At 38.2% G+C, this 17,846-nt stretch overlaps 1 protein-coding gene across 1 annotated transcript; it reads left to right on the top strand.

The window, feature by feature from the left end:
• Positions 1–1,026: 1,026 nt before the first annotated feature.
• Positions 1,027–17,664, top strand: mapkapk5 (MAPK activated protein kinase 5). The gene is made up of 14 exons (XM_034118176.1): positions 1,027–1,901; positions 4,132–4,205; positions 7,435–7,510; positions 8,798–8,895; positions 8,996–9,104; positions 9,546–9,635; positions 9,843–9,938; positions 10,078–10,158; positions 10,294–10,481; positions 10,626–10,746; positions 10,868–10,998; positions 12,949–13,064; positions 13,348–13,452; positions 13,975–17,664. The coding sequence occupies exons 1-14, from the start codon at positions 1,866–1,868 to the stop codon at positions 14,067–14,069; spliced, it is 1,416 nt and encodes a 471-aa protein (XP_033974067.1). The 5' UTR covers positions 1,027–1,865; the 3' UTR covers positions 14,070–17,664.
• The last annotated feature ends 182 nt before the right edge of the window (positions 17,665–17,846 follow it).

The raw sequence follows: 17,846 nt of genomic DNA, 5'->3' as shown, positions 1-17,846 counted from the left end.
CTGATGTCATTATTGTTTTTAAATTATATTATTTTTCATTTTCCTTTTTCAAATGTTTAGGTTCAAGACTTAATGACATTTTCAGTGAATTTCATGATCTCTCCATACAGTTTCTTTCTTTTAGCATAATTAAACCCATTTAAGCTATACACTTTATGAGATGTTCACAAGTCAGATGTGTTTTATTTATTTTTATTATCAACATCACTTGCATAATACCAGTAACAGTTTGTTTTCTGCTCAGAACTTTAACTCCAGCATATTTGTATATTTGTAGCTATAAAACCATAGATCTAAAGTGAGTCTTTATAGGTATTGATTAGTTCAGATGGCATTCCAATATAATGAATTATTGGGCACAAATGTATCACCCTACTTTAATAAAAATGTATAAGTAAGTAAGCAGGAACAACTCTTCGTATTATGAGGAATATGAAGACAAGAATATCCACTTTGTTATGAACATTTAAATAAGATATCATATTTAATATGATTTGATAACTGTTTTGAAAACGATAACAACTGCACTCCTGATAGAGATATATTTGTTGCAGGCACCCCCCATCCTGTATTCCCCACCACTTGTAATCAATGGTTTAACTTCTTCAAAAGTGAAATTCTAAATACAGTTATTTTAGGACGCTTCCTATCAGATTTATTTCCTGTCCTTTAATAAAAATACAATTTATTTGGAATTCACTGAGTCCACCATTAATAATTAAATAGGTACAAACCAAATTGATTGTCTCACTGTTTGTGCGAAAAGCAAATTATAAATAAAGTTTTCTTTTTTTTAAGAAACCGGGGACCTTAAACGGACCCATCAGTTTGGCAATTTCCAAAGAAATGTTTTTAACAACGTTTAGAAGATTTTAATTTGAAAATGTAACGACCAATATATATAATACGCTGTCAAAAATACATATTTATCGAGAGAAATACTAAGGTAATTGATGTACTGTCCAATATTACAAAAGCGTGTCGATGATTTTGATCAGGCGTTCAGCTCGGGACCCTGGTTGTGTATTCCCTCTGACAAGCAGCTATGGGATTAGCAAAATAGTCCAGAGATGTGTGTTGTCTTCTTGGTCACCTCTGAAACACATTGCACATTTAAACCTTTGTTATTGTGACGTACCAGTGCTGATTTTTATTACACCGCCCAACGGAAGTATGTTAACTTTGGGTAAATCTGGAAAACGAACTTGCCACCTCAGCTAACTCTGAGCTAGCTCGTTAGCAGGCTCGACTCGACGACATAATAGGCTGCTGTGTCTCTGGGAACACCGTGTGCTCGTCGTGTCAGATAAACCCAGCTAATCGAGGAGATTTTCTGACAATATCCTCGGTTTACTTAATATTTCACGATTGCCATTGTTGTGTAATCATCGGCCCCGGACGCAAGATGGATTGTCTCTAGCTTACTTCGCCAGACCCGGTGTCTTCTCAGCGTTAGCGGAGCACTGCTCTCATAGCGCTGGCTAAAAATACACCTCTTGTGCGCCTCCAAAAGTGGTGGGCTAGTCACACTGGACTTGTATTCCTATTTTCTGGTCACCTTGTTCAGAGTTTGGCCCTCTACATGGTCACCGCAGTGAGTTTAAGACGACTGGAAGAGCTAGCCGGACCCCGAGGTAGTGAGCCCCGCCGGCCCGATCTAACGCCGCCTCGTACCGGCTGGTGGGCTTCAGGTCCACGGGTGACGAAACTGGGATTTTGCAGATCGGTGGCCGAACATCATTTTGCCCCAATGGCCCTGTCGTGTAATTTAGTGGTAATATAACAAACCTTGGAACTTTGTGAAGGTCAGAGAAAAACGCTTTTGTGTCTGTCTGAGATCCATCTGTCCGCAGCACAGCAGCACCATGTCGGAGGATAACAATGCAGACAAGTTAATCAAGGTACATTTTTTCACTAATTGAAATGTGGATCTTTATTCAAGTAGACAATGCATCATTCCCTCTGTAATGTAAGAATAATCATGTTTGGTCTTGCTTTAATGAAGTTTGGAGTGTAAACAAATGACATGTTTAAAACACTTATTACTATTCAGGTACATTGGAACGTGTAGTCGTGTAACATTTTAACTGATCTCAAACTTAAAACTGGTTAACAATTAGATCATTTTCTACATTACATAAGACAGTAAACCAAATAAAAACAGACAATCAACGATCAATAGAGGAAAGATAAATGGAAACACCTACAAGGAGAAGTCTTAAAAGTTGAGTTGACAAGATTGCTGGATATTGATGGTGGAAATGTTATTATCTTTTAAAGATAATGTCTAAACTATTGCAGAGTGACAGTTGGACGCTGATATCACTTGCTTCATTTATTTTATACTCAGGTCTGGGTCTACAACATGTTTGTCAGTGTTTCTTCAGTAAACATGATCTTAAGTGCTTATCGCTCTAAAATTATTCAAATGAAGACTGCACTAAGAAGTGCACTTAAATATTGCTGTATCAGGATCTCATATATTGATATCCCTTCTTGACAGCACAATGGTTTTTCTATTATTTACACATAATAGAAATGCAAATCATAAACAATCTGTTGATGGAAAGCTTTATGGATAATAAACATTACTGTGGAGTTCAGTTTTGACTGTCATAACTATGATATTTCTGTCTTACTCTTTGATTTATCAGGAATATTTCCAGGAGTTCTAGCTAAGACAGCACAGCAGCATTCATGTTTCACATAAATGAACAAACAACATACTTAAAACACCAGCAAAAAAAGTTTAAACAAGCCATATTAAAACAATTCACATGACTGAACAAGCGACGGACAAAGAGCAAACATCGAGTCATATGAACCAATGCATCATTACTTTTCTGTACTGGTCAAATTGTAGTTAATCCTCTTTTTCTTGTTAATCTAGGTTAAGGTGACTCTGTAGCTCACATCGGGATGAGGATGCAATACTTTTAAAGCACAGTCATCCAAGACCGTTTTGGGAACTGACATGCCTAATTGGTCCGTGTGACTAAAGGTTGCAGCTACTGATCGCTTTGGAGTCAGCAGAGAACATAAATAAGGAGGCAGTTTGTGTCATATGGCATTATGGAGACAAATCTACCATTGTTTTAATCTTCGGTTGTATAAGACAAACCACCTTTATCATACAAACTGCATTGCTGTGTGCAGAAATCTGAATCTTAGACTAATTGAAATGCAGCTAACGTGCTACACTGAATCTTACATTTCTATCACCTTGGCTCTAGGATTTGTTCCTGGCTTGCTCCACTCAATGTGTCACTGCCCAGGCATTTATGCCTGCAGTAAAATGTTATCTCAAGTGCCCCTGGCCCCCTGCTTTCACAGTTCAGTCAGAGTTGACTGGAGGGCCGCCCGCTACTGAGAACTTGAACACACACTGAGGTCCTTATAATGCTGAACGATTCATGGGTTAGCTAGTTAGCTTTGGACTTACCCAGCTCCCCTTTATCAAGACCCTGGCATACTCCAAGTTATTATTTTTAAATAGTATCAAGATTTGTTAGATCCAATATCCAGGGCCACTAATGTTAGGCATAGTGAAGTCAGATGCTTCAAAGATATGAAGTTTATGGTAAAGAGTCAAGACCCCTGGGTAGCTGTTACAGCTGATGTGTCCCTCATCCTGAATTATCATCATCATCAGGGTTTACACATACCTGGTTGGACTGGGCAGGGCAGTGATGGGCAGTGATGGGGGGGGGGATGATGGTGCCTGTTGGCAGGGGCACAGGATTAACTGCACCGTCTGGCCAAGGCCAATATATTCTCAGGATAGGAGGAAGAACGAAAGATGGTTCATTTAACTGAATTTACTGAAATACAGCACAAAGTTCGAAATATTTACAAGCAAACAGTGAAACTAGATAGAATGTAGAATATGTGTCTTAAACATGTTGTTTAGAAATCTTTTGATACTTTTTTTTACGCTAAAGTTTAAGTTGAAAGTCTAGGTACTGACAATGGTTAGGAATGGTCCTTCTAGTATAATCTTTTTTCTTTTTCTTCTCACTGAAAGTATATTTGAAAAGCAAATCATACTGTACAAGCTCTGCTGCAGACTTTGTTTCTTTTTACTTTCAAATATCTGATATACTGTTTGGTTGTGGTTTCTTCTCCCGACAGGAGACATCCATTCTAGACGAGTACAGCATCAACTGGACACAGAAGTTGGGAGCGGGCATCAGTGGACCGGTCAGGTGAGAGTGAGACGGAGTGTGTCAAGAAGTACCTTCTGGAAGGTCTTTCTCTAGTCTGATATTTTCTTCAGTGTTTTTGATGCATAAGGTCAAAATGCTACTGCTGTGGAAGCGTTTTAGAGCTGCAAATATGTGTCGACCAATCAAAAATTATCATTATGATAATTTTTTGTTGAAGTAATTGCTCATTCCAAAACAATTAAACAATGCTGTTTTCAGCCTCACAATATATATAGCTATTTTATATCATCTTACATTTACAATCTGGATTTTAAGTTTTCTAAATTTAGGATTTTGAGCAACTGGGGTGAACCTTTTTCACTTTTTTTGTTTTGAATTCTTTAGGCAAGGCAAGTTTATTTCTAAAGCATCTTTCAAGGCAATTCAGAGTGCTCCAAAAAAACATTAAGAGTATTAAGAAATAATGCAGCAGAAACACATTATAAAATGGCATTTCAAAACAGTCATTGAAAAGGAAAGAGAATCAAATACAAATAAAACAAGCCAATATATGAAAAACACAAGAGCATTAAGAAATAATTTGCTCCCACACATTCGGCTTGCTATTCTTGGACCCAATCTTAAGAGAAAACAGTTATTCGTAAAGATAATGGGAAAATAATTATTAGTTGCAGCAATACTGTCTTGCCAAACTCAGAACTATGTTTTTATTAAACCAAGACTTGGACAAGTACCAGTATCTGGTATCTGTTTGTCATCTGAAAATCACCCGTTACATTTTCTTGGTTGTTGTCAATGGGAATGAGTTCAACTTCCACTGCTTGGAATTCCAGATTAACTACTAGGAAATCTGATATTCAGGGCAAAGCCCAGCTGTGAGAGGAGAGCCAAAATCAAATTGAAATTACTTTGTAGTGTGGTTTGATCTAAAAGTAGTATACCACCATGACTCAGAATATTATTAAATCCCACGATGGAATTTATGAGAACGATAACTATTGATACATATTTTGCTGTAGATTACACTTTTGGTCATCCCAACTGCGGCGTTTAGGTTTAATGTCAGAGCAAATGTAGATTATTTGCTAACTGATCTGTCAAATGGACGCACGTTGGGACTGCTGCCAAACCACCTTGCTACATCTTACTCCTGTGGTTTTATATTCCAGCGTGTTAACCAGCACAGTTTAACTTTATCCTTGACACATTAACACATATTGGGATATGAAAAGGCCAGATGCTTGTCACTTGACGGGTCTTCAACAGACTGGACCAACCACGGATGTGTTTTGTCACACTGTCGCAAACCTGAGGCCTAATATTGAGATGTTTGTCACGAGTACACGTTGGTACTAGTTTGTGGGGGCTGATATGGTTCAGGCAGAATCCATACAACTGCAACATTATCCCTGACAACTATGTTTACCTGTTTTTGACAGTGCTCTTGTGTAAATGAATACATAAGTGTTTTTATGTCACTTTACTTGGTTATGTTTGGTTTAACTCTCATAATAATGGACTTTTCATCATTATTAAGCTGCACTCGGATTAAAGATATCGTTATTGTTGGTGCATGAGGGTTTAATGATGAAACTCAGCAGTTTTCTTTATCTCCTCTCTGCATTTTTCCCTCCAATCTTCTCCACCCTAACACACGTTGCTGAAATATTTACAATAAGCAGCAATGACTTTTAACTATTTTTACACTAAACCCACCAAGAATGTACCTTTCATGTAGTGGTGAATCTAAAGCACAAATGGCGCGAAAATGCTAGTTTGCAGTATATGTGTTTCTCTAAAGGCTGTAATCTCTTCATAGAAATGTTTGTCTTTAGATGAATTCAGTTACAGAGAGGCAGTTGCAGCTTTAAACGCCTTCTCTTTATTCTCTGTGAGTTTTTTTCTCTCCCTGCCATGATGAAATCCAGCTAGTTGCAGGCTGTAATACTTTATATCAATGTGTGTCACTGATCCCTTTTGAACATTCTGCACTTTGAAGCTATCACGGGTCTCTCTGTATCAGCCTGTATTTTCCCAACATGTGTAGTTTGTACTCAAGTGACGAGCATAGTGAGAAGGTGACTCAGTAGCCCTACATGTAAACACTCTCTTAAGGTTCATGCTGTACTCGGAACAAACCTTACTAAATCTGTCTGCAGTTTTCCTAACTCTCAGATCTTATCTCATATAAATCGTACATCTCTTTGTGTTTCACAATACATTCAATTATTTTACTGTACTGGCCGCCCTCACTCAGTCTCTGTGACTCATTAGGTAGGTATTGCTTTCCACTTTCCAGTGAAGTGAACTTTGGCCGAAGCAGAATGTTTCTCACAGTAATGCTTTAATAGTGTAATCTGAGTTTAAGGGCCAGAGGTTGCTGTTTAAAGACTATTTTAGTCTTTGCTGCTCAGTGGAAAAGGGAAAGGATTTCTCAGATAATAAATGTTTATTAATTTGGTCCATGTATATTGATTTGGAATGAGACATTCATTCTAAGAAATTTCAACCTTGAAAATACATAATATACAATATTTATATAAAATGTATACAAATATGAGAGATGGCTTTATTTGGTTTGACTCATCTCAAAGATGCAGACATTATTCTATGTGCCATAACAAACTGAGATGTTGACAAAATACTGTTGCTAACTCTGTGTAGCCAGCTGCTTCTTTTTTTATCTCTGTTTGTCAGGTCAAATTTGACTTTACAGCACATAGTACTTTATTACTTTAACACCTGTAAAACAATAATCAGATGGAAATCAACCCCTACATAAGCACAACAAACTCATGTTGTGCAGCCAAACATAGTTCAAGCCATAGTTTGATTTTGACCGTTAGGACAAGATATTAAGCAGGACATTTCACCGTGGAACAATTATCAGTGCTCTCAGGTAGACAAATTAGGTGCTGGTAGTGGCAACTGTATCTGAATTAATTACCTCAACCGACATATAAACAATATAACTGAAATAAGCTAATATCGGACAGTATAGCTGTAGTTCATACCAAACATATGCTACTGAATTTGTTGGTATTTGTTAAAAACTGATTTTCTATAAAGACACATAGTGATTACATTTGACACACAAAGATTAAGCCGGACATCAATGACCATTAACAGAAACAACAGAAAACAGGAAAAGCCCTGCAGGACCTCAGAAACTGCCTTATTGATTCTCTGTTTACATGATCACATCTGTGACACAGAGGGGGTGATATTGACCAAGATATTTGTCGACTCTTGTTTGCTTCCTGTTCAGAGTTTGTGTGAAGAAGTCATCTCAGGAACGCCTGGCCCTGAAGATCCTCATTGATCGCCCTAAAGCCAGGAATGAGGTTAGAGGAAAAACACTGTTGCGAATTTTGATTAATGCCTGTTGTATGTTGTCTCTGGCAGTATCAATATTCTTTGTACTGTCTGCCTACCTGTTATCAACCTTTTTCAATTCCTGTTTTTATTTCCTAATCAATCTGCTTCCTCCTGTGCCTCCTTTGTCTGTTTTCATGGGAATAGTTGTCAGTAACATTGTCTGTGTGTGGTGTATCTAGCAGCCTCTCCATGTCAGCAGCAGCCTTCTGTTTTGATCAAGCAGCTTTATACAGCAGTCAGGCAGCGAGACATGCAGTCAAAACAAGCAACACAGACGAGCCTCACACAAGCTGTCGCTGCCAAACTGTGAAAGCTGTCACTGTCAAGCAAATACTCACAGATTATAACAGCCAAACTGTGTATTATTCAGGCCCTATAATCATTTTTCTAAATGGGGGTGTATCTGGGGAAACTGCTACAATAACAATGAGTGCATGCTCTTTTTTTAAAGGTTACACTGTCTAGGTTGGGAATGTAATGGCTGCAGAATAGTGCACACGGGAGGCGTTTAAGTCACATTTTATGTCATTCCTCGAATGCATCTCTCGTGGCAAAGATACAGTTATATTTGAATCATTACAGTTGTTTACAAAAGGTGCACTTGCGTTGTACATATACACATTCCTGTGTATTCCCAGGACTGAAGCTGCTGCTCTGCTACATGCTGTTTTGGTACAACGTTACACAGGCTGTGTAGATATTGTGTCAGGGTTTGTTGATGTAACACATTCAAACGGTGACACCAGACAAATATTTAAGCTGTTTTTTCTCTAAATAATGACTGAGATACTTTTAATATGTAACAAATCAATGAGCTGTACTTTCAATTAAATCTGAATTTACTTTGCCACCCACCATATATATTGAACTGAGGATATAAAATGTCATGTGTCTATAATGTAAGAATAGACACAGTAGAAAAAAGCTGCACATGTTATTGCTCAGCCCCAATTCCTTTCTAATCAAAATGTGTATCAGTTGATCAGCAAGCGTGATAAGGTTGGTACTTATAATGCAGTTATCTCTACTGAGGCGGACCATGTGAGGTGTCATGATTGCTGTAGTTTTAACACAATTATCACATCCTGTGTTCCCACACTCAACACCTTCCAAAATCATTAGGACAAACGGAGTGATTTCATCAAGGAAAGGATGCTTTAGTGTTGTAGTTATTTCTCATGGGTTTCTTGATAAAACTCCTATATATTTAAGTTAAATATATTTGACAGGGTGTCTGATTCTCTTCCATGCAGGTGCGTCTCCATATGATGTGTGCACAGCACCCAAACATAGTTCAAATCCTGGAGGTTTACGCCAACAGTGTCCAGTTCCCACACGAGTCCAGCCCAAGGTGTGTTTGTGTGAATGTGTAGAATGCAATCATTATTTTTTTTAAGTGTACGGAAATCCTTTTCCTCTGACACATCCACACGTCCTCTTCATCTTTACAGAGCGAGGCTCCTAATTGTTATGGAGATGATGGAGGGAGGCGAGCTTTTCCACAGAATCAGTCAGCACAGGCACTTTACCGAAAAGATGGCCAGCCAGGTCACTAAACAGGTAAGTGAGCTCACCCTCTCACTCACTCTCTCACTCACTCTCTCACTCACTCTCTCACTCACTCTCTCACTCACTCTCTCACTCACTCTCTCACTCACTCACTCACTCACTCACTCACTCACTCACTCACTCACTCACTCACTCACTCACTTTGTTTTTTTTTTCCCTCGATGTGATTTCTAAATGTCTAGTTTTTTCCTGTCAGTCAGTCTTGGTCCACTAGTGACTGTCTTTGTGTGAAACACCTTTCCTCTGTGTGTAACCGCCTCCCCGTGTCATTAGCAGCCCCCCCTCTGCTGCACATGAGGCAGTTGAACACTGAGACTCGTGGTCAAAAGAAGCAACACACTCCGACTCACATCCAGTGTGTCTGAAGGTTGCTTTGACACACTCACACACACACATAGTGGTGTCTCAGTCTGATGTCTCTTCCCCCTATAGATCAGTCAAGCCTTGGAACATTGTCACTCCCTAAATATTGCACATCGCGACCTGAAGCCAGAGAACCTGCTTTTTAAGGATAACTCTCTGGTAAGTAGATGAAGTTGCAAACATATATACGGCAATTTTAAAATGTACCCCGACAGATGCCACTACTGAGTCTGCTGCTACAAATGAAAATACACTTTGTGGGACTGTAAGGCTGCAGCTTTACTTTTTGAGAAACTGTAACAAGGAAAATGTACTGTGTGCATAAAAAAAACATTTAAGTAATAATTGTTTCTGTCCGTTCCTCAGGATGCACCTGTGAAGTTGTGTGACTTTGGCTTTGCCAAAATTGATCAAGGGGACTTGATGACCCCTCAGTTCACTCCCTACTATGTAGCACCTCAGGTAAAAAGTGAACGTAGAATTCATACAAAGAAAGTTGTTAAATGTAAACATACATATATTTAAAACATCTTAAATGTAGTAATAATGAAAGCTGATGCACATGTCAACAATGTCCGCTTCTGCTGTCATTACTGTTCAGGTACTTGAGGCTCAAAGAAGACACCAGAAAGAAAAGTCTGGAATTATACCTACCTCACCCACTCCTTATACCTATAACAAGGTGAGACGAAAACGTGTTGTAATAAACATTTTGTCCAACTGTGGCGAGTATTTTTTTTAAAACGTCACTAGTAAAAAAACAACAACAAAACCCAAAATATTTTTTGACAAACTTTCTTTTCCTATGGTTCTTCAGAGCTGTGACTTGTGGTCTCTCGGAGTGATCATCTACGTGATGCTCTGCGGCTATCCTCCCTTCTACTCCAAGCACCACAGTCGCACCATCCCAAAGGACATGAGGAAGAAGATCATGACGGGAAGCTTCGACTTCCCTGAAGATGAGTGGAGCCAGATCTCTGAGATGGCCAAGGACATTGTCCGCAAGTAAGTCGTTTTTTTTTCTCCCTGCTATTATCTGGGAATTAATCTTGTTGTCCCAGAACATGGCATTTCCACCTTTCCCACTTTACCATCCCTCATTCAACTTCCGTCTGGTCATTAATGTGTACTCCCTCCTGCCCCCTGCAGGCTGCTGAAGGTGAAGCCAGAGGAGAGGCTCACTATTGAGGGAGTCTTGGATCACCCTTGGCTTAACTGCACGGAGGCTCTGGACAACGTGCTGCCCTCAGCGCAGATGATGATGGACAAGGTGAGTGGGAAGTGCAAAATCTTGCATTGCACAAATGCTATGCTTCTGTTCCTGTTACAAGTGACTGAGAGTTCTTCATGGTACAAGCGTCCTCTTCTTCCTTCCTTATCTCCCCTTACAGGCGGTAGTGGCTGGTATCCAGCAGGCCCATGCAGAGCAGCTGGCCAACATGAGAATTCAGGATCTGAACGTCAGCCTGAAGCCTCTTAACTCTGTCAACAACCCAATCCTCAGGAAGCGGAAACTACTAGGGTACCACTGCTTTTACAGTTTTTTTGTATATAAGCAGGGATGCAAACTTGTCACCTTTCGGCGAAATTCACGGTTTTGAATCCAAAATAGGTCGTTTGTGTGATTGAATATTTTTTGGGGGGGTCTGGGACCCGGAGTAATCTGCGGCCGCGAGCTGTTATGTGCCATCATGACACGCATGGTGTTCTTTTTTTATATATTATAATGAAGCGCTAGCTGTGTGCTCGAGTCTTCCTGCCTGTCGGCTCTGCTCATGGATGTATAATAAGGCTCTGCTGCTCCGGGATGAGGGTCTAGCTTCAGCAGCTACATTACCTACGGTGCGTTCGTTAATATTAACTGAGCGGTCCGGAGTCACTGTGGCACAGACTGGACCGCTGGTGAACAGCTGTTAGAACGGGCCGTTCAGGTGTTCAGAGCAGAGCTCCCTGTTGGAGCGGCAGAGCGTGATGTGCACTGAAAAGTTTTTCTGTCACAATATTATTTAATGAATCGTTGAGCTAGCTAACTAGCATACATTGTCACTATCTGCTAACGTTAGCTTTAGCCTTCGTTTTCAAATAGTTTTTTTCATAGGCTATAAACGGAGGTGGTATAAGTATAGATCTTGTACTTGAGTAAAAGTAGAAGCACTCTGATCTTGTACTAGAGTAAAAGTAGAAGTACTCAGATCTTGTACTTGAGTAAAAGTAGAAGTACTCAGGTCTTGTACTTGAGTAGAAGTACCAGAGTGTAGGAATACTCTGTTACAGTAAAAGTCCTGCATTCAAAATGTTCCTCAAGTAAAAGTAGAAAAGTATTATCATCAAAATATAGTTAAAGTAGCGACAGCAAAAGTAGTCATTGTGCAGATTGGTCCATTTCAGAATAATATATATGATATGTTTTATAATGATTGGTCATGAAAGTGTTCTCAAAGCTGGTAAAGGTGCAGCTAGTTTGAATGACTTTGTATACTGCAGGGTAGCTTGTGAATTTACTCCAGGTGGAACTAAAGTCTGATTTAACACTTGATTATATTTCACATCATTCATCCAGATCTGTAAAGTAACTAAAGGTATTAAATACATGTAGTGGAGTAAAAGTACACCATTAACCTCTGAACTGTAGAGGATAAGAAGAACAAAGTAGCAAAACATTGAAATACTTAAATAAAGTACAAGTAAGACGGCCTTAAGACCCTCTTCTTTCGGCAGGCCTTCCAATAAACTTTGAGCATGGTACACCTGGAGTATTGCCATTTTTATCGCTATCTCCGACTTTTATTTATTTTTATTTTATTTTTATTTTATTTTGTTTTAATTTTTAATTTGTATTATTATTATTTGTTTAATCTCTCAAATTGTATCAGTGTCCTTTGCTGTGAAGCGCTTCGAGATTTGTCTTGGCAGATGAGAAGCGCTATATAAATTAAATTAATTATTAATTTATTTATTATTAAGTATCTCAAAATTGTACCCAAGTATAGTACTTGAGTTTATGAACTTACTTTACACCACTGGCTATAAAGATAGAAAGACTAAGCCTTGCACAGAGGCATGAAAATACATTTTCAAAATGCTCAATAGTGCTGCCAAAATTATAAACTGACTGCTACACAATTAAAATAAATGCTTTTATACATTTCTATTAGATGTGACTCTTTGGCGTTTCTGTTATTATTAACTGCTTTAGTTGTTCTGACTGCTAAAATCCTCTGTTATTCCTCATTTTAAAGCCGATATTCCGTGGGGTCGGGGGGCTCGGATCCTTGTCACCTTTTTCATACCTGATGAGTTTGCATCCCTGATAAAAACCCTTTTCATCTTGTGCTTTTTGAGAAGGTTCTTCTGATGTTTCTATCTGCTGTCCTCTAGCAAAGTATTACTCTGTGTTTGTCTTCTTTAGTAACTGTTTTCCTAATGAGGTCAAAGATTGGTATTTAATTGTGTTTTGGTGTCCACGTTGCAGCCCCAAGCCCAGCGATGGTTTCTTCATCCATGATCCAGAGAACGGAGGGGACGACTCCAACGTAGCGCTGGAAAAATTACGAGACGTCATTGCACAGTGTATACTACCACAAGCTGGTGAGTAACCCATGCTTTGAAATTATAATAAAGTAGACTCGCTTTTTTAATTTGCTGCATTACATTACCCTACGGATGACATTTCACTTATTTAATTCTACTAATAAGCATTTCGCCGCCGGAGATAAATGTAAAACTCTTGCAAAGCCTAACATTGCATCACCAAAAATACTGATACGTCATAAAGTAACAAATATTCAAAATAAACATGGCAGACTTCTGAGGTCTCTTGCCAATGTAAAAAAGAGACTAACTCCTGAAGTGAATATGTGTGTGTGTCCAGGAGAGAACGAAGATGAGAAGCTGAACGAGGTGATGTATGACGCCTGGAGGTTCAACAGAGACTGCAAACAGCTGAGAGACGGGCTGCCGGGCCTCAGCTGGGACGGTCAGTACCAAATCATCTGCTCTATATCTGGCAAATAGCATCCTTATTTCCTATTGTTATAATCAATTCAAATGTAAGAACTATAATAAATTACCCTTGGTTTTCATTCATTGTTAATTATCTTGTAATAGCAACATAACTATTGAATATTTGCATTTTCCCTCGTCCATATTTTCTGGCTTTATTTGCTTTATCTGCCTGCCAAAGAATCTGCAAACACAGCTCAGTTTTCCGTATCACAAATAAATAACAGAGAAGTTCCATTGCGGTTCACACTGGAGGTGATTTTGAAGGTCTGGTGGTCAGTTGATTCATTTTTTGGGCCATTTTTCAAACAAAGATGCCAATTAAACCTAATATGCAGACCCTCAAAATTGAGAGTGTTCTGCTGTTCTTCGTCTTTTGAAGTAATCAATTTAACATTTTAGGATTTTGGACTAAACAAAATAATATAAGGTGTCAAGTTCTTAAAAAGTATTATTACTTCCCTTGTCCTTAACCGCAAGCTTTTTTTCATTGCAGGACGATCCTTCTCCGATAAAGTCGACCGCTTGAAATTGGCTGAAATAGTGAAGCAGGCCATCGAAGAGAAGACAAATCTTGAAGAATCTCATTAGCAACCGCTGTCTTTCTATCTTCTTTTTATATTGTTTATTATATCTCTTTTTAACCCATATCTGTAAAGAGGCTTTTTTTATGTAAAATGATGCGCTAACTTTTGTTTTCTCTTGAATTCACTTGCAAGACCTATTGTACAGCTGTAGATATATTTCAAAGAGGACTCATTGGTACTATAATTTTTTTTTAAAGAACACTTGCGAAGAACATTGAAAAAAAACAACTATATTTTCATTTTTGCAAAAAAAGAAAAAATCAGTTGAAGAAATTATTTTCTGGGAGGGAATTTGTATTAGCTGCTTTCCAAGGAGTCGCCTGTTTTATCCCAGATATTTCATTTTATTCTGTTTTCTTACGTTTTAATCATCTTAAGAATTGTATTTATTCAAGCACAGATTTCCTTATTTTATACCTAAACTGTAGCCTGGCAGCGGGCTCTAAAGTCAAGAGAAGCTGTCGACGCTGTGACTCTGTTCTTCCAAACACTCTTGATTCAGTGTGCATTTAAATGATATGAATCTTTGTTTTTGTGTAACTTTTCCTTGACTTTTTGTTGTGTAGAGGTCAAGGTAAGCTGCAAATAGAGGTAAAGGAAAGTGTCTAGAAATATACAAATGCAGCCCCAAATGAGTTTTGTCACAACCCCTTTTTTGAAGCCGGTAAGATATGGCACCAAAAGATAGACGGAAAAGCAGGAACCCTGTGGCTCATTTGGTTTAATGAGTTTTGACCAAAAAAAGTCCTCCTACTAGTTGTTGTTTTCAGCTTTTAACTGTCTCATCGCCTTCTTTAAAAGATGCAATTTTAAGTTCCAGTTAATTTAAGAATTTGTTGTCAAACTGTTTCCAAGGTCAAGAAATGAACTTTTATAGGCTCATCTAAATCCATGTAGGTTTTACAAACTGCGTTAAACTCACACGCATGAAGTGATCATACTTGTCAGCGTCTGAAGTTTGTATCTGGCAAGTCAAATGAAGTGAATTGTTTTATATAAAGGTTTTTCTTAAAGGTCTTCCCATTTCTGATGTGACTCTAAAGGTCTTAGGTTCAGTCTGCAGTTGAAGTTGTGAAAACTGACCTGAACGGCTTTGACGTAAAGTTGTTTCTACTGCAATTCATACCGGAGTCAACTAATATTTAAGTACCTTTTTTAAAGCAAGAGTGTTTGCTACTTGAGCCAGCAGAAACACAGAAACACTGAGCGTCTGTGGTTCAATGTAGGCCATGAATTTATACAAGAAAAGATCATTAGAAGGGTTTCAGCAGCCGGTCCGTCTCAGTCTCATTACACTTGCATACTGAATGTGCAATAGGGCAATAATTATGATCATGAATTCATAGTGCTTGTATATGGTACTGAAATATGATGTATCAACCTGTCAGTATTCTATCTGAATGGCAGCAAATGCTCCCTGCCTTCACTCATCCCGATCCGTTAGCTTTAATTATTTGTCATGAATTAGGGAAATTTCCCCTGCATTGTTCTGCTCTCGTCATATCTTCTATTATTTCTTCAAAAAGGGGTTGTAAGAAGGGATTTCTGTTTAGGTGTTTTCAACAGAACAAGCCTCAGATAGCTGGAGGTTCTCTTGATCAGTGCCTGCTTATTTCTTCTATATCGTTTTCTGTTGTTTTGAAAATATTCTTAAGTGTATGAAATCCCCTTTTGTTAAGGTCTTATCTTTATACGGATGATATTTTCATGTCAAGAATAATGCATTAGCCTTTTTTTCATCTAAATGAAAAGTCTATCGTGCATTATTACCAAACATCACTGCAATAGGTTGTTGCTGTCCTGTGAAAACAAGTTTTATTTAGATTACCTAAAGGATAAGCTGTTTTTAAGTGGAGAAAATGATCCTACTTCAGACACTAAATAAACCATTTAAAAACTCATTGGATTCTCTGTCAAATATAGTCTCATAACAGAAAAGGACTTGTATTTATTTATAAGGAGACAGCACAGTGATGATATTTAAGCTGATCTTTTTCACACCATTTGCAACCAACATGCAGTTTAAAGATGATCTTTCTTATTCCAGTTTGTGTTTAGCAAGAGCAATCATTACTTGCATGATTCTGAGAGATTAGTTTGACTCATGGTTTCTTATACAATCGCTGATGATATCCACGGCAAGTGTCTGAAAAGGACTTAATTGCAACATTTCACTCAAGTGTGCCTTGTTGATCTGGCGACATACTCACCCTTTTACTGCTCTTATCGATAAAGTGAATTACAGGGTGAAGTGGAAACTCAGAATCAGTGTAAATAGTGATTGATGTTTGTCCTTTTGGCTGTGCTTTGCTTTTTTTCTTGTTCAGAAATTACGGTTTTCATTACACAAATGTGTTTTTTGGTTTGATATTCCTGCACCTCCAACAAATTAAAAGAGATAGTTCAACATTTTGGGAAATACGCTTATGCACTTTCTTGCTGTGAAATTACATGAAGACTGGAAACGGAGAAACTATGGCCTGTAACTCATCCTTTTACCTTTTTACTACCTAATGTGATTCAATTACTCCCAGACAAAAAATGGTCCGGATACAAACACATAACCTTCTTTAAGAAATGTTTAAACTTTGTTTTTTTGTACGTGTCCTATAATTAACGGAAACATATTTGAGTGTTATCAACCTCATATCGCCACAAAGCAAATTAAGCGTATTCCACAAAATGGCCATTTCTGCTTTAATTCATCAGCAGTTTTTGTTTGTTGGATCATACAGTCTTTCAGTGTTTCAGTGAAAGTGGAACTTAATGCTGCCTTTTTTTGTTTTACTTTATCTGTTTTATCTGTGTGTCATTCATTTGTGTGTGTGTGTCTGGTTCAGTGCTGAGCCTAATCTGTATTACTGGAGGCCTATAAATGAATCAGAGCTGCTTCCTCCCGGCCACAAATAACAGACTTTATATCCTCTGCTACCTGAAAGAGCATTGTTGTTGAAGGGTAGTGTATTTATTTTGTACTGTAAAGTCAAGGCATGTATCTTGATATTTGATACTAACAATTAAAACCCCAAGGGGAATAACACAGTCCAGCTCAGACACCATGTCCCTGCTGTTTGCTGCTCAGTGTCCCTGAGGGCAGCTGGTTTTAAAGATGGTACCCCCCTCTCACCCTTATACTGGGCGGTGCTGATGCCCTCAGACATGCATTCAGGCTTACTGCGCTTTAGACATATTTCAAAAATAGGATTTTATATAAGGACAGATTTCTTGTTCCCTAGATGGATGCTGACTGAAGATAAATATCTGTACTTTTTTGATATATCATTAGAAATGACCTGAAAGGCAGAAATAGTGTAGGGGGCATTTCCTTTTCTTGATAAATACCATGTTGCTTCCATTTTTATACAGTTTTGAGCCATCCCTGGGATAAGTGAGGAAGAAATGTTGAGGAAAGGAAATAGTTTCAAGTGTCGGAGGCTTTCTCTGCTTTTGTTTCCCCCTGGACTGCCAGTGATGTAGCGTACCTGAATCTCTCATGAAGACTTGCTGTATTTCTGTCTTCACGTCAACATTCTGCCTTTTCTGTCTTTTTTTGGAACATCAACTTGCTGACTTTGTAATAAAGGAACTCTTTGAACATTTGTTATATTGTTTACATTTCTACACAGAGTATGGTATTAATTTAAACGTAAAGGATTTGTTTGCACACTTACAGTTAGTAATGACATGAATTTGGCTTGATGTGAGAAGCTTAAAGTATTAAGTTATAATCTCCAGTATGGCTTCTGTAAATCTAAATCCTGATGCAGCATTTCAACTTATT

The sequence above is a fragment of the Trematomus bernacchii genome, unplaced genomic scaffold, assembly GCF_902827165.1.
Source record: "Trematomus bernacchii unplaced genomic scaffold, fTreBer1.1, whole genome shotgun sequence".
NCBI classification, from domain to species: Eukaryota; Metazoa; Chordata; class Actinopteri; order Perciformes; family Nototheniidae; genus Trematomus; species Trematomus bernacchii.
Note: the sequence above shows the minus strand (reverse complement) of the source record. Positions and strands in the feature narration are given on the sequence as shown.

Excerpts from the sequence above, each read along its gene's own strand:
- mapkapk5 (XM_034118176.1), top strand. The coding sequence starts at position 1,866 with ATGTCGGAGGATAACAATGCAGACAAGTTAATCAAG. Across the intron at positions 8,896-8,995 it reads CCACACGAGTCCAGCCCAAG|AGCGAGGCTCCTAATTGTTA; the intron begins GTGTGTTTGTGT and ends TCATCTTTACAG. Across the intron at positions 9,939-10,077 it reads CCTACTATGTAGCACCTCAG|GTACTTGAGGCTCAAAGAAG; the intron begins GTAAAAAGTGAA and ends ATTACTGTTCAG.